The 17,798-nt window shown below is 36.8% G+C and overlaps 1 protein-coding gene across 1 annotated transcript in view; it reads left to right on the top strand.

Annotated features, from left to right (window-relative positions):
* Nucleotides 1-17,798, top strand: part of wdpcp (WD repeat containing planar cell polarity effector) — a 100,003-nt gene that overhangs the window by 69,923 nt on the left and 12,282 nt on the right. The window contains exons 11-13 of the mRNA XM_073827334.1: nucleotides 7,373-7,561; nucleotides 8,002-8,125; nucleotides 8,276-8,339. Of these exons, the coding sequence (XP_073683435.1) occupies nucleotides 7,373-7,561; nucleotides 8,002-8,125; nucleotides 8,276-8,339 (377 nt within the window). The remainder of the gene's footprint in view (nucleotides 1-7,372; nucleotides 7,562-8,001; nucleotides 8,126-8,275; nucleotides 8,340-17,798) is intronic.

Raw genomic sequence — 17,798 nt, 5'->3', positions numbered from 1 at the left:
TATATGAAATTTATTATTTTCAGTGACTTATCCTAGTTTTATTAGTGATATTTAGTGGAAATTTGTCAGCAAGTGATGACATTGTTCTCTTTGTCTTGTTGGATGGAAACGCTGCTTTATGCGCAAATGTTTTATGCGATGTTCCAGTTTTGCGCATAAGTTAAATTCGCATTTTTGGATGGAAACATAGCGTCTTTATAGGGAATATTTGCATTTATTCACATGCGAATGAATTAGCTGTTCATGTGGTAGAGTGTCGTGATTTTGGTTTGCGTTTTGGTGATTGGCTGGTTATTTTTTGTTTTTGATGTTTTAATCTGGTTAGGGTATACTTGTGTAGCGTTAATGAAGTGTCGAGTCCTGCAATCTATGTGCCGGGGCTCAGCCCCGGACGGCCCCGGCCCAATTTAATCCCTGTATATATATATATATATATATATATATATATATATATATTAAAAAGTTTTAAGTTTTTCTAAGCAAAAAATAAAATATCAAACATTTTCCCCTAATTTACAGAAGACGCCCACTAAAATGTCATTCAGTGTAACAATCTTGTCAGGCATATTTACAACAAAAATCAATTTATGACATATTAAAAGATGAATTACTTTCACCCCAAATACTAATTAGTGGTAATTCTAAATTTGTAAAATTAGCCATTTTTTTTTTCAATTTTACCATGTTTTGGCCATTTGTCAGTAAGTATTTTTTATTCATTTAAAACAAAATAAAATGTAATATGCTCCTATATTCTTTTATATATTTTAATATGTACAAGTCAGAATAAGCATGTTGTTTGAATTTTTACATAAATATTGTGTTACACTAAATGACAATGTAACATTAATTCAACCAACTTTTGACATTTTATTCTCCAAAAACCTTAAAAGTAGACACATTACATTTAATGTGCTTTCTATGGACATAAAATCACTTTTGCAAATTTTGTAAAACGTGGACATCTTAACATCTTTGAACCATATATATCGGTTCAAAATATCGGTTATCGGTCTACTTAATCCGTAATATTCGGTATTAGCATCAGCCCCGAAAAACACATATCGATAGTCTTCTATTTGACACATTTGAGTTGTGGTGCTCAAAAGTTTTTTTTTTTTATATTGATTATAATATTTTAAGATGATGATGATGATTCCATTTCACTACAATTACATATTATGCTTTACTTCAAATGCATTAAAAAAAAATCGCACCAACCCCAAAGTTTTGAATGGTAGTGTATATAAAATGAATATTTTATTTATTTAAAAAAAAAAAGGTCTGTGTTTAAAACTGATTACTTCACAGACATGAGAGACCATATTACACAGCTCTGATATTGAATATGTAGTTTATTTTGTACTAAGAAAATTTGAAAGTTGAAAAGTTGTAGCTGTGGCATGGTGCTCAAATTAGTGACATGTTTGAATCTGGCCCTTTACCTGATTCCACTCTTCTTCCTAGTTGCAAGGAAACAGTATCCAATATCTAGTTTTCTTACTACTAAGTGCCCAAAATAAAAGGTTTGATGTCACAATCCTTGCACACTTTGGCAAATCCAGTGATTAGTCCTTCCAAAAGTAATCATGGTAGCAACCCGCTATCTTGTAAAGGACACGCATAAGGCCAGCCAATCAGATTAGAGCTTGTCCGATCAAGAGAGTGTGTGGTGTCATTGTGTGTTATATACTTTGGAGTGTGAGTGTGCCATCTGAGATTGCGTTCATTGTAGAACTGTAGAAGCACACAGACATTTAAGGGAATGGCAGAGGCAGGGGCCAAGTCTTCTGAGGTCACTCAATACCCACCCTTGGGCTGCCACCTCCAGGTGCATTCTGGGATGCATTTCTCCGATAAATCATTTACAGTGGCTTACGGTCCCTCAGGGCACCAGATAAAGTTTGCCAATCAAAACCTGTCCATGCCTAGAGTTTAATTTTGACTTTGGAAGTGAATGTGACTCCCAGCGACTCTGTCAAAGTTTTAAACAGAGAGCGTCAGCAAGAGAAAGAGTTTTCCACGAGAGAGAGAGAGGTAGAAAGCCAGGGAGGGTGGAAGGGAGAGAGAGCGACAGCAGTTCCCTCTCCTCTGATCGCGTGCCAAGGTTTTGATGAAGAAAGCAAAGGCACATCCTTTCCGACTGATAATTCGGAGCAGCTATTGAGCAGCGCTTGTTTGCCCGTTTGTCTATTTGTTTGTTTGTGAACGTGTTCGTTGGGTTTGTCTTGCTCACGCGCCCATATTTATTGACTTATATCTCTAGAACTGCTACATGATGAAGTGAGTGAATCGGACGCGCAGAGGATGAAAGAGTTGGCAGACCTCCAGTCTTCCCAAGGAAGCAGCTCTTTCTTTTTCTTTCGCTCACCCTCCCTTCTTTTTTTCCTCTCCTCCCTGAGTTATCTCATCTGGGCACGCGCTCAGCACAGGAGAGCTGCTGTACGGAGTGGATACGGGGGGCAGCTGGCCGGCACACTCTGAGAAAGTGGGGAAAAAAAGAGAGGGGGAAACAAGATTAATTTAAAGGAGAGAAAAATTGCACAGCATTGCAGTTTGGAGCCCTTTGGTTGCATCACATAGGACATCTTGTTTGTTTTGGTTGTGTCAGATTATGCCTATATATATAATAATATTTCAAATAAATAAATATGGGGTCCTTTTATTTATACCACTTACCGCAAATGAGACAGCAATTCTATCCCAATCACAAGACTTCTCAAAAATGAAGGTCATCTAACTGTCAAGCTTTTTAACTTGGCAGAACAGTTACATTTTGCTTTTTTTTTGTTAATTTAACAAACAGTAACAACTGAATTTTGTATTTTATATTTGTAACAGTTACATGTACGCCATTGGAGTCAAAATTATTTTGATTATTATTATTTAATATTTATATTATTCTTTTTTTAATCACAATCAACAATTAATTTAATGCAATGTTTGACTTCTCATAAATTAAGGTCACCTAACTGTCCTTTAAGGTGAATAGGGTAAAAAAAATTAACAAATAGTTATCATCTTACTTACTCAGTTGATTGATTACATTGACAATTGCAAACATTTTTTGTATTACAAGTTTTCTAAAATGTTATGTTTTAATATGCAAATGAGGCATTATTTAATGAAATATGTGCTAATTTGCATACATTTCTAGTACAAAAATCTAAACACTGGATGAAGTCAGTTTCAAACTTCTTTTTTATTTCTTTTGACATTTTAGAGTCAGATATTTTTACAGGAGGAATTTTGTGGATCTCATCTCATAAAATACTTAGAACAGGCAGAAAACGATATATATATATATATATATATATATATATATATAATTTTTTTTTTTTTTGGGGGGGAAATAAATGTATAAAATCAAGTTATATATGAACAAATCCCTCTGTAAAAAGCTGACACAAATAGATAAAATGCTATAAAAGAAACACTCAACGGTGTCTTTTGGATGTTTTCTTTTCTAAACATGGGAACAATTAAATTTTGTGTGTATTTATTTAAAAATGTTCATATTTACAGTCAAACCAAAATGTTTTCAGACACTTTCAACATTTCTCACATTATCACAGTTCATTCGCTACAGTTTAGAAAATGGTAATAAAATATGACAAGAACTCATAGTTAAACTGTGTCAGAACAAAATCATCTTGATAATCACAAATGAATTACAGTCAAACCCAAATTTAATCAGAAACCTTCAATATTTCTCACATTTTCACAGTTTATTCGCTATAGTTTAGAAAATGGTAATAAAATATGGCAAGAACTCAAGAGGTAAACAAATTCATCTCAATAATGTCAGATAACTTTGATAGAAAGGAAATTTGTATAAATTTTGCTGGTAGTCCACTGTATGAAGAATTTTCGGATATATTATGTCACAGTTTACATTATTTTGCTAGATACGGGGGGTGAAAACTTTTTGAATTTGAAGATCAAGGTAAATTGTACTTAATTTGTCTTCCGGGAAACATGCAAGTATCTTCTGTTGCTAACGAAAGGCAGTACTAAATGGAAAAAAAAAATGATATTTCAGCAAAAGAAGAAAAATTTGGACATCCTCATTTTGTTCAAAAGTTTACACCCCCCGGCTCTTAATGCATCGTGTCTCCTTCTGGAGCATCAGTGAATGTTTGAACCTTTTTTAATAGTTGTGTTTGAGTCCCTCAGTTGTCCTGAGTGTGAAAAGATGGATATCAAAATCATACAGTCACTGCTGGAAAGGGTTCAAACATGCAAAAGATGCTGGAAAATGAAGAATCTGCAGGATTTCTCAAACTTTTGCAGGGGGTTATTTTAATAATTTCAGCTATTATTTTGTATTGTGGACTATATGTAAACATCTTTGATGTAAAATATCTTACTCAGGACAGTACTAAATAATAAAAAATAAAAAAAAACCAGAATTTAAAAAATGACTACAAACAACTGTTAATATTGTATAATATTGCATATTGTATTGCAAAACACTTTTCCTACTATTGAGGTGGGATGGGATAGGGGTAATGTTAGGGACAGATTTGCTGGTATGGGTAGGTTTAATGGTGGGTTAAGGAGTAAGGAATGGGTCAACAATGTAATTATGAATGTAATTACAGGAATTATTTACAGATGTAATTACATGCAGGCATTTTTTAAAATATAAGCACAATGTAAAAAATTTATGTACACAATAAGTGCATTGTATCATTGTATTACGAGTTTAAATGTAAGTACATAGTAGTTAAGGCCACCTAATAGGCCCAGGGAGAAAATGAAACCTTTTCTTTTGAATTTCGGTGTATATATGTGTCACAAACAGCATCATTGTGTTATTGCGTCTCTCTGCAACGCTGCAGCTTTTCTGTGTCTGTGCTGACGTCTGTCATTTCTCTCTACACTGTTATTAGTCACATTAGTTGCTCTTCAGGGGGTTGTAGGAGGCGGCCTGTTAATTTCCCACATGCAGTTTTAATTGGACCCTACCCGACCTCCTTTCCAAATTCACTCCAAAAAATGGTGGCTGTCATTTCATTTGCCGCAAAATGGCGCCTCCTTCTGCTCCCAACATCCGCAGGAGATGATTTCTGTCCAAGAGGGTAGTTAAAATTGGTTTTGCAACCGAAAGAGATAACAAACATGGGTCATTTGCCTTACTTTGCTGTGTTATGGGCAGATTCCTTCATGTGTAAGACTTTAGGAGTCATGAATACAGTACCTGAGGGGTTGTTTTATTCATAGGCAATGTATTTCTGTGTTTGTTATGATGTTTGTCAGTAATGTTAAGGTGTGTGTGGCTTTTGTGGCTGTGCTAATGGTCTCCTGTTGAGAAGTGAGCAAGGTTAAGCGTAGCTGCGATTGAGTGTGCCGTTCAGAGGCAGATCCAGTATGGCTGGATTAAGCTCTGTTACATTATTAAAGGCGCCTTTACGGGTGTCAACCGCCTCAGGTGATTACTGCTCATTGTGATCACAGACGTGCTAACGTTCACAGAAAGTTAGCAAGAGAACAGACAGATGCGAGTTTGAAATGGAAAGATGTGTCTGAGAAAGAAAGGAGTGAAAGGAAAAGAGAGGGCAGTGCATACAGAAGGATGAGTGTGTTCGAGAAATGCAAGAGAAAGTTTTAGTGGTTAAATATGTGAAATGCTCTTGATGCACTATGAAGTCTGAACCTACTGTAAAATCAGTACCAACCTAAAGATGTTTAAGATAATAGCTGATAAAGCAACAACAGTAACAAAAATTACTATGCAGGGCCTATAACAATACAGGTTTATGCTAATTTTATTTACAAATATTATACCAGTCAAAAGTTTTTGAACAGTAAGATTTTTCTTACTTCTCACCAAGCCTGCATTTATTTGATCCAAAGTACAGCAAAAACAGTAACATTTTTAAATATTCTTTACTATTTAAAAAAAACGGTTTTCTTTTCTTTTTGTTTTCTTTTCAAATCCAATTTATTCCTGTGATTTAAAGCTGAATTTTAGCATCATATTTTCAGGTTTCTTTAATACATATAAAGTTGAGAGGAACAGCATTTATCTAAAATAGAAATACAAAAGCTTTTTATTTTATATAAATGCTGATCTTTGGATCTTTCAATTCATCAAAGAATCCTGGAAAAATGTACTCAACTGTTTTAAATATTGATACTAATAATAATAATATTAATGAACAGCAAATCAGCATATTAGAATGATTTCTGAAAGGATCATGTGACACTAAAGACTGCAGTGATGATGCTAAAAAATTAGCTTTGATTTTAAAATATATTCAAATAGAAAGCAGTTATTTTAAATAGTACAAATATTTTACAGTATTACTGCTTTTGCTGTATTGGATCAAATAAATGCAGGCTTGGTGAGCAGAAAAGACTTCTTTAAAAAACTTTAAAAATGTTACTGTTACTGATAGGGTATGTGAGCCGCTATTCTGACTCAATTAAATATTAACTATTTGTAATGAAAAAATTATATTGTAACTAATTGTATTAGATGAATATTGATACTTTTTTCAAAAAAAAAAAATAGATAACATTGGCAGCCTTGGTGAGAATAAGAGACTTTTTTAAAAAATGACAAACTTTTGAATTGTAATGTATGTGAAAGTATATCATCATAATGTAAAATTTTACATTATGATGATAACATTTTATTTTATTATATAGTTGCATGATATCTGTCATCTAACACGTTGCTCTCTAGACAACTGTGTTAGTACCAGCTCTTAAAAAAAATCAACCATTTCCGTCAACCACTAATTTATACATTCCGATCAGTATAAAGAAAACTCATTATTATGACCCTTTTGTGGTTAAAATAGTGTGTGATTGTCTTTTAGGTAAATGCACGTTTGAGAAGTTTTGTAAACAGCAGAAAGTACATCAATTAGCTCAATGTCCATTCAGCTGCTCATCCCTTTCTGACTGATTCTCTTTTTTTTTTTTTAAAGCATCTGCCATTTCTCTTAAGGTAATTCACTAAACTAACTGTCAGCAGTATCCACACCAACGAGTATATTTAACCCTGAAATCGACTGCATTTGCTGTGTGTGTCACAGTTCAGTGCTCACACACACACACACACACACACAGACACACCTCTCAACAGTGCTACAGGGAAAGAGCACAGACTGAAGATCGATCCAAATGTCAATGGCAATCTTACAGAGCGTCGCTCTAAAGATCTCCGTCCTCATACGATCCAGAGCTTCCACAACCTCTTTCTTGCTTCCTCAGTTCTCTGTGAAAATTTCAGATATTTTATTATTTTTGCCCTTTTAGTTTTTAATATAACATTAAGAGGACATGGATTAAACAGTAAAGGAAAGGGATTGAGAAACTTGCAGCCTCTTAATAACATATGTATTTGTTCTATGTGCAGGTGTGTTTAATGGTGCTCAGCTAGGCCCAGGTGATCTAGTACAGCACCGTTTGCGCTGTGAGGAGGTGGATGCAGCACTGGGAATTCTGGGTAATATGGACTGGGCCATGATGGGAGCAGAGTGTTACAGGTCACTCATCTCCATCACTGATCACCTGCTGAGAAAACCACTGGACCAGCAAACTGAAGGTAAAGATTTCAGACCTGCAGGCTTTGATTTCTGAGCAGAGACTAAACCTAAACTTAATTAGTGTCAGAGAAAGGGCAAAGGGAAAGTAAACTCAGGTCTTTACACTTCAAAATAACAGTATTTAAATCTCGATATGTGTGCTGGTGCTGGTCCTAAAAAGACCACAGAGCACAATAAAATATATGTATGGTTCAGAATTACAGTAAAAAGTAGTTTAAAGATTTGCTCTAATATATTTTGTTGGCACTTTATTTGATATTTTGTATCTAATGTATTGAATGTGCATGTCTGAAAGTGCATGCTCAGCATGAACAGATCCCTCACACCGATATCTACAGCCAGCAAGAAGGCTTTTTCAAACCTCTGGTGTCTGGAAGAGAGAAGTCAGAAGTATTGCACAGCCACTGCTCATATTTGATCCTGTTGTATGTGATTGCAGGTCAGCTAGAAGCTGCATTGGGGATGTTTTATGCCCCCTACAGACCCCTGTCAAACACTGTCATACTGGAGTACAGAGACCCCATCAGCAGATACGCCCGTCGATTCTTCCATCACCTGCTCAGGTACACACACAACACACACTTTACATACAGTACACACCACCTCCTGCATCTGATTGATTCCTCTTCATTGAAAACAATAATAAATAAAAATCAGCAGTCTGTCAGGTGTTCAAAAATGGCTGTGCAATACTTCTGACTTCTCTCTTCCAGACACCAGAGGTTTGAAAAAGCCTTCTTGCTGGCTGTAGATATCGGTGCGAGGGATCTGTTCATGGTGAGCATGCACTTTCAGACATGCACATTCAATGGCAACAAAACAATACTACAAATATCTCAATCTAGTTGATTTTTCAAACACATTTGCATGTTTACGGTTCTCAGATGTCAGGTAATGGTTATATGACATGCAGATAAACAAATTTGCCAATATCTTATCTTTTTACTAAGTGTTTTTAGTTTTATTTTAAAGGAAACCCTGGGTATTAAGACTTGTATATCTTAATATAATGTAAATGATGTTGCTTACTAAAATATGTAGTGGAAAACCCATGAGAGATTTAAGTTATTTAAAAAATCCACATCATTTTGTATATATTTTGGACTGTGAGCAGTACCATTATCTCAGTGACGTGAAATAGTTGCTATTGGCACTACCTATCGCTATTTTTACTGCAACACAACTAGGAATACACAACTCTGAAAAAAAAAAATACTGATACCATGCCACTTTATGCGGATTTTGGTTGTAATTTTCAGTCGAAGAGCAAAAAGAGAAGTGATGTGCACTGCTTTCCTAGAAATAAGGAGAGGAGAAAAGAATGGGAAGATGCCTGTGGACGAGTAAAACTCCCTAAAGACAAGCATCTTTGTTCTCTCTACTTTAGCCCTGATGCCTTTGAGACTTTTAGTAGACCACAGCTACTGAAAGAGCGTACAAATGGTTGAGACAAGAAATGCTAGATGCCATCCTGACAGGATGTTAACATGCCAATGCTTGTCATGATCAGATTTTACTCAATATCCGGGGGCGTTTAGACCACTTATGGGGAAAAATCAATGGTACGGCAATTGGTTTAAGTCTTTGCTTATATCCCTCACCACCTAGCTGTGGTTATCGTATCAGAATTTTATTTTCTGAGTTGTGTTGTGGTAAAAATAGCAACAGGTAGTGCCAGTAGCTCACCGAGTGCAGTCATTTCACATCATCGAAATAATGGTGCCTCCCATAGTCCAAAATATGTGTAAAACAATGTGGATTTTTTAAATAACACAAATATTTAATAGGTTTTCCATTACATATTTAAGTTAGAGACATCATTTATGTTATATTAAGCCATACAAGCCTTAATACCCAGGATTCCTTTCAGTTTTACCATTTAATTTTTTATTTTCATTTTACATTATTATTTAATTCATTATTAGATTTATATCAACTCACAAACTCTCTGCAGTTCCCCTTTAGAAACCCCCATGAGGTCACAAACCCCAGATTGGGGTTACCTTCAAAAGTATTGGGTCAGTAAGATTTTATTTTTAAGAAATTGTTTTATTTAGCAAGAATGCATTAAATCAAGTTACAGTAAATACATTTATCATGTTGCAAAAACTTAATTTGCCATCACAGGAATAAATTACTTTAAAAATATATTGAAATAAAAAAAACAGTAATTTTATACTGTAATAATATTTCAGAATATTAATTATATTTAATTATTTGTTCATTTCTTTTTAATCAAATAAATGCAGCCTTGGTGAACATAAGAGACTTGGAAAAAAAAAACATTTAAAAAAATCTTACTTACCCAAACTTTTGACTGGTAATTTTGTACATATGAAAATGTTCAAAACTGCAGACAGAAAGCAAGCTTTATTTTAAGTCTTTATACATTACCATAATCACAACTTTTTATGTATTTAAAAATGCATTAATCTGTGATCAGTATTATTAAAAAGATTAATTAATTTAATATTATATAGGTATAAATTAAAAATACGTTAAAAATGATTAAAAACAACTCAAAAATGTGTTGCTATTGTCTATGACAATAGTTTAGCTATCGGAAGGTTACGCATGTAGAGAGCTTTGAGTAGGCTCTGTTTTGGACGAAGAGGCTCTGGGCAGGTGCAGCTCAGGGTTTGAGGCCCCTGGCCATGTCACGTCCCCTCTCTCCTACCATAACAAGAATCCCCGAGACTCCAGAGAGCAACAGTTGCTAAGAGAAAGAGGGAGGGGGTGCGTAAGAAAAAGAGCGAGGGAGCCTGTCTTTCACAGCTCTCGTGGCCGGTACACTATCTTTTCTCTCCCTCTCCTTTCTCACTCCTTTAAATGGTCTTGTGTGTGTGACCCCTTTTCTAGGCCTCCTCTCTCCATGCCCGAGTGACACCTTCCCTATTAGCGTTCACACCGGCCGCTGTCTCTCTCTTTCTCTCTGTCCTTTTTTCATGCAGTTCCTCTCTCTCCCTCCTTCTTTCACGCCGATCGCACTCGTTCCAATTCATTCCCCACTAAGTGCTGCTGCTGAGGGCCCCAATTGAAAAGGTGGAGCTCGAGCCACACAAGCCTGAAAGGGCAGAGAAGAGAGGGAGGGAGGGAGAGAGAAGGGCAAAGGAAACCTGGATCTGTTATTCTTGGGACATGCACTGGGAAAAGCAAAAAGAGAAAGGATGAGAGAGACGAAAGTGGCAAATTATGAATGGCCCATGAATATCAGTCCTTGTGAATCAACAAAGAGCACAGAGAGAACGAGCTAAAGGCAGAGAAGCAGACAGAGAGAGCGAGCTAAAGGCAGTGGCGTTTCACCCTGCCGTTTTGGCTCTTGGCTAATTAGCCACAGAAGTTAAATTAAACCACCCACAGGAGAGAGGGAGAGAAAGAAAGCAAGAGAAAGGCAGAGAACGAGCGGGGGTCCTTGCTCCATCTGATCTGGTCCCCTCCATGTCACAAAGGTCAGCTGAAACAAAACGGACGGAGCCCCACGTAAGAGCCCCCAGTATGAGCCGGGCTCGAGTCTCCATTGTCTCCGAACCAACAATGGAGCACCGAAAGAATTTCTCTTTCTCTTCTTTTGTAAGAAGCCTTTTGTGAAGTGAAGCACTTTGGTGTTGGAAGAAATTGGAGGGGTCGGAGTCACCCAAAGGGGTAGAGAGGAAGGCAGAGGGGAGGGCAGGGTTGCCCCTCCACTCGTTCGCTGGAGTGTTTTGCATAATTGTAACATTCTATACTTGTAATTATCCTCTGATGTGAACCCCGATAGCGTCTGCGCTAATTCGTTTAGCTGCATTTCGCTGACTTTTCTCCTTCCTGTGTGTGCTTTTTTTGATCTGCCGATTAATTAATTAGATCATAATTGTGATCATATGCTTGCTTTGTTGGTTAATGGGGCGTGTGCATGTGCGCGTGTTTGCTGGAAACGGAGGGGGCCGGTGTTAATATCAACGATTAGACGTGATGTGCAGTGCTGAGCTGATATTGCCTGCTTTCTGTGTTGAGATGGATAATGAACACCGTAAGACCCTCTCGTGTATCTGATAAACACCTTCCTCAAACACTCACGTGGATTACAGGTGTGATCCTCCGGAATTGTCTTCGCACGTGTGTGAGTGTGAGCGTAAAATGCGCAATTGTGCGTGTAATGGTTCTCTCTCTTTCTCTGCTCCACTGGTCCATGTTAATTTTAAACTCTTTTCTGACGTCGAGCGAATATCAAGCATCATCGCTGGACCAGCTGTTTATCCTGTCTCCATATGCCTCTCCAGTCAAAAATAACACAAAAAGGCCGTTTATCCGCGTTTGAGCTCTTAAAGCTCTTAAATAAATAAGATTAGGCCAGATCCTGTGTCCTGTGTAAGCTGTGGTGAATAAGAGGTATAATATCTGATTTATGTACAGAATTATTGTCATCCCTCTTAGATGTCTGGATTCACTCGCTTTTACTCCCGTCTGTCTCTCTGTTTCTTGGCCTTCCTCTCTATTTCGATCTGTCTGTCTTTCTGGCTCAGAAAGCGTTATGTTCTTCTAAGCTGAAATAGAGGTCTACAGATGCAATGCTAATGTTCAGTTTGGCACCCGTTCATTTTTTCTTGTAATTCTTGGTCTTAACCAAAAATGTGATGCCCTTAGAATGCTCTCTCTGTCACTATTGTTGCATCTGATTTGATCTTTTATATACGTGGTTATAGAAATGCAGACATTCTTAAAATACACAGCCACTTTTATGAATTGCTTCTTTTTAATGAGTCACTCAGTAAGATTCATGAAACGGTTTAAAATTCCTTGAGATTTGAATCAGATTCACTAAATTGTTTGGAGCCAGTAAATCAGGAATCAATTTTAAGATATGTCCAGTTCAAGAGCATCATTACTTGAAATTGAATATAAAGTTGAGGTCAAAACTTTACATATACCTTGTAGAATCTGCAAAATGTTAATTATTTTACTAAAATAACAGGGATCATACAAAAATATGTGAAAATGGGGGTGAAAACTTTTTGAATTTGAAGATCAGGGTAAATTTAACTGATTTTGTCTTCTGGGAAACATGTAAGTATCTCCTGTTGCTTCTGAATGGCAGTACTAAATGGGAAAAAAATTATATTTAGGCAAAATAAGAAAAATATACACATCTTCAAGTTTACACCCCGGGTTCTTAATGCATCGTTTTTCCTTTTGTAGCATCAGTGAGCGTTTGAACCTCCTGTAATAGTTGCATGTGAGTCCCTCAGTTGTCCTCAGTGTGAAAAGATGGATCACAAAACCATACAGTCAAGTCAAGTCAAGATTATTTATACAGTGCTTTTTACAATACAGGTTGTGTCAAAGCAACCTTACAGTATTAAAATAATAAAGTAAAATGTCAATAATAATGCAAGAGTTCCATATTGCAACAAAGTCATATTGGGGAGGACTCATCTGGTTCCCAAGGCCTTGTGCCGGTGGCCGTTTAGGGTAGGAGTTCTTTCTTGATGATCTGTCTCTGGGGCTCATCTAGTTGACATGGTATCCGCTGACATTCGGCTGTAGGTGTTGATCCACCATCTGCTCTTGGTTTGGACTGGATCCGGGGGACTGCAGTGACCATATGATCTGGATATGGACTGGATCTGGTGGCTATGGTGACCTGGGAATGAGAAACAAACAGACTAATATTAATGTAGATCATTCAATGTAGATGCAAGAGTTCCAAGTTGCCACAAAATCAGATTGGAGAGGAATCTGGTTTTCGCTGTCTTGCGTCAATGGCCGTCTAAGTGATGAGGTCTTCACTGATGATCTGTCTCTGGGGCTCATCTAGTTGATGTGGTCTCTGCTGACATTCAGGGCTGTAGAGGATATCTCTGGGTGCTGATTGGCACGGACTAGATCCGGGAGACTGCAGTGACCGTCTGATCTGGATACAGGTGGCTGCGGTGACCTCGGAATAAAAAGGAAAGATACTAATATTAGCGTAGATGCCATTCTTCTTCTGATGCAACGAGTACATCAGGTGTTATAGGAAGTGTCCCTGGTTCCGGTTGACCTAAATAATGCAGCCTAACAATCCTTTAACGGATTTGGATTATGAAATGTATTAAGTGTAGGCCAGGTTAAAGAGATGGGTCTTTTAATCTAGATTTAAACTGACAGAGTGTGTCTGCCTCCCGAACAGTGTTAGGTAGATTGTTCCAGAGTTTGGGCGCTAAATGTGAAAAAGATCTGCTGCCCGCAGTTGATTTTGATATTCTAGGTACTATCAAATTGCCAGAATTTTGAGAACGCAGCGGACGTGAGGGATTATAATATGATAAGAGCTCGCTCAAGTACTGAGGAGCTAAACCATTCAGGGCTTTATAAGTAATTAGCAAGATTTTAAAATCTATACGATGTTTAATAGGGAGCCAGTGCAGTGTTGACAGAACCGGGCTAATATGGTCATACTTTCTGGTTCTAGTAAGAACTCTAGCTGCTGCATTTTGGACCAGATGGAGTTTGTTTATTAAGCGTGCAGAACAACCACCCAATAAAGCATTACAATAATCTATCCTTGAGGTCATGAACGCATGGATTAACGTTTCTGCATTTGACATCGTGAGCATAGGTCGTAATTTCGATATATTTTTTAGATGAAAAAATGTGGTTTTGCAAATGCTAGAAAAGTGGCTTTCGAAAGAAAGATTGCTATCGAATAGCGCACCTAGGTTCCTGACTGATGACGACGAATTGACAGAGCAGTCATTGAGTATTAGTCTGTGTTTTAGGTTACTACATGCGGAGGTTTTAGGTCCAATAATTAACACCTCTGTTTTTTCAGAATTTAGCAGTAAAAACTTTCTTGCCATCCAATTTTTTATTTCAACTATGCATTCTGTTAGTTTTTCAAATTGGTATGTTTCGCCGGGCCGTGAAGAAATATAGAGCTGCGTATCATCAGCATAACAGTGAAAGCTAACACCATGTTTCCTGATGATATCTCCCAAGGGTAACATATAAAGTGTAAAAAGTAATGGCCCTAGTACTGAGCCTTGAGGTACTCCATACTGCACTTGTGATTGATATGATACCTTGTCATTCACTGCTACGAATTGATGCTGGTCAGATAAGTACGATTCGAACCAAGCCAGTGCACTCCCACTAATGCCAACATAATTTTCAAGTCTATTTAAAAGAAAATTGTGGTCAATAGTATCAAACGCAGCACTAAGATCCAGTAGTACTAATAGAGAGATGCATCCACGATCGGATGACAGGAGAAGATCATTTGTAACTCTAATAAGAGCAGTCTCAGTACTATGATACGGTCTAAAACCTGACTGGAAATCCTCACAGATACCATTTTTCTCTAAGAAAGAACACAATTGTGAGGACACTACCTTTTCTAGTATCTTTGACAGAAAAGGGAGATTTGAAATTGGTCTGCAATTGTTTAATTCATTGGGATCAAGTTGAGTTTTTTTAATTAGAGGCTTAATAACAGCCAGTTTGAAAGTTTTGGGGACATATCCTAACGCTAGTGACGAATTAATAATATTCAGAAGAGGATCTATGACTTCTGGAAGCACCTCTTTTAGTAGCTTAGATGGAATAGGGTCTAACATACATGTTGTCGGTTTAGATGATTTAATAAGTTTATACAACTCTTCCTCTCCTATAGTTGAAAATGCATGGAATTGTTCCTCAGGAGATTTATAGCATATCTGATGTGATACTGTAGCGGATGGCTGCATAGTTACAATTTTATTTCTAATAGTATCTATCTTGGTAGTAAAATAGTTCATGAAGTCATTACTGCTGTGCTGTTGGGAAAATTCAGCTCCTGTTGGTGCTTTATTCTTCGTTAATTTAGCCACTGTATTGAATAAATACCTAGGGTTATGTTTGTTTTCTTCTAAGAAAGATGAAAAATAATCAGATCTAGCAGTTTTTAATGCTTTTCTATAGGATATGTTACATTCACGCCAGGCTGTACGAAAAACCTCTAGTTTTGTTTTCTTCCAGCTGCGTTCCATTTTTCGTCGTGCTCTCTTCAGTGCACGAGTGTGTTCAGTATACCACGGCGTCGGATTGTTTTCCTTAATTTTTCTTAACCGCAGAGGAGCAACTGTATCTAAAGTGCTAGAAAAAAGAGAGTCAATAGTTTCTGTTGCATCATCAAGTTTTCCTGAGCTATCGGATATGCTGAGGAATTCAGAAAGATCAGGAAGGTTACTTACAAAGCAGTCTCTTGTGGTAGAAGTAATGATTCTACCGTACTTATAGCGAGGAGTTAGTTTTACAGTTTTAGTTATCTGGAGTATACACAAGACTAGATAATGATCTGAGATATCATCACTTTGATGCAGAATTTCAACGCCATTAACATCAATTCCGTGTGACAATATTAAATCTAAAGTATGATTTCGGCAATGAGTAGGTCCTGACACGTGTTGTCTAACCCCAATTGAGTTCAGAATGTCTATAAATGCTGATCCCAATGCATCTTTTTCATTATCAACATGGATGTTAAAATCACCCACTATTAAGACTGTATCTGCGGCCAACACTAATTCGGATAGAAAATCAGCAAATTCTTTAATGTCTGTATGGTGCCCTGGTGGCCTGTATACAGTAGCCAGTAAAAACGTCACAGGAGATTTATCATTAATACTTCATTCTTTGGATAATGTTATATGGAGCACCATTACTTCAAACGAGTTATACTTAAAGCCCGTTCTCTGAGAAACACTCAACATATTGCTATAAATTGTGCAAACACCCCCCCCCCCCTTACCTTTTACACGTGGCACATGTTTGTAACAATAATTTTGGGGGGTTGCCTCATTTAAAATAATGTAATCATCTGGTTTTAGCCAGGTTTCTGTCAAACAGAGCACATTTAGCTTATGATCAGTGATCATATCATTTACAAAAAGTGCTTTCGTAGAAAGTGACCTGATATTTAATAAGCCAAGCTTTATCATTTGTTTCTCAGTATTATATACATTTTTTTATTTGTTGAACATCAATTAAATTGTTACTCTTACATTGCTTTGGACGTTTATTGTATTTTCTAGCTCGGGGAACAGACACAGTCTCTATAGTGTGATATCTAGGTGAAAGGGTCTCTATGTGCTGAGAATTAACTGATTTCTGTGACGTGAGGCGGCAGTCATTGTTTGAAGAGTTCAAATACACAAAAAAAAAATGAAAAACCAAAGAATTTGTGGGACCTGAAGGATTTTTTTTTTGAAGAACAGCGGGCATTTTAACTGTTCAGGACAAAAAAGGGACTCATGAACAACTATCACTAAAAAAAAAACACAGCTGTTGATCATTCAGGTAACAACACAGTTTTAAGAATCAAGTGTATGTAAACATTTGAACAGGGTCGTTTTTATAAATTCAACTATTATTTTCTCTTGTGCACTATATGTGAAACATCCTTTATGTGAAATATCTTATTCAGGTCAGTACTAAATTTGTATGATCCCTCTTATTTTGGTAAAAATAATTAACATTTTGCAGATTCTGCAAGGTGTATGTAAACTTTTGACCTCAATTGTACATATTCACAACAGTGCTTTTTTTGTAATTCTGTTTAGCATTAAGAGCTGAGTTTGTAATTTTCAATTGATAAAACTGATTATTTTAAACTCTTTATTTAACTTTTTTTCAAAGGGGTAAAAACATTGTGCCATTCTGATTGAGCGATTATTTATTTTAAGTAAAAAGGCATTTGGCTCTTAAATGTTAATTTAGACTTTTTTAAGGTCTGGTAGCCAGTGATTGTTTTGTTTAAAATGAAGAATCATTGTTTGAATGGTGAGTTTATTGGCTCTCATCCCTGAGCCTGTGAAGAGCTAAATCAAGTCCTGTTTGATGTTTGTAAGTCACTCTTATCCCCCTCCCCTCATTTGATCAGACTTGCAGAGGCCGGTTGACAATACAGGCATTAGTGCTCTGCAGGTCTGACTGTGCTGCATTCACCCTCCCTGCATCTCGCTGCAGCTCTGACTGATGTCCCTGAAGCGGAAGGATGGGTTTAGCGTTTAAACGGACAGAAAGAGAGAGGATCTTATTAGTTCGGAGTCAGCACTGAGCTCCTCTCCCAACTTTCACTTTAATTTACCCATGAATGGGCCCCTCCAAGATGGTCAAATGTAGTCTGTCAATTACATTATTATAAGTTCTTTCACCGTGTCCGAACATCTGAGGATCTTCTCTACTGATACATAACGATATTCTGGTAACTGAGAAAGTTTTGTACCACATGGTTTAACT

Source organism: Garra rufa, chromosome 21, assembly GCF_049309525.1.
Source record: "Garra rufa chromosome 21, GarRuf1.0, whole genome shotgun sequence".
Lineage (NCBI taxonomy): Eukaryota > Metazoa > Chordata > Actinopteri > Cypriniformes > Cyprinidae > Garra > Garra rufa.
The sequence above is the reverse complement of the archived record's forward strand: the minus strand, read 5'-3'. Positions and strand labels throughout refer to the sequence as shown.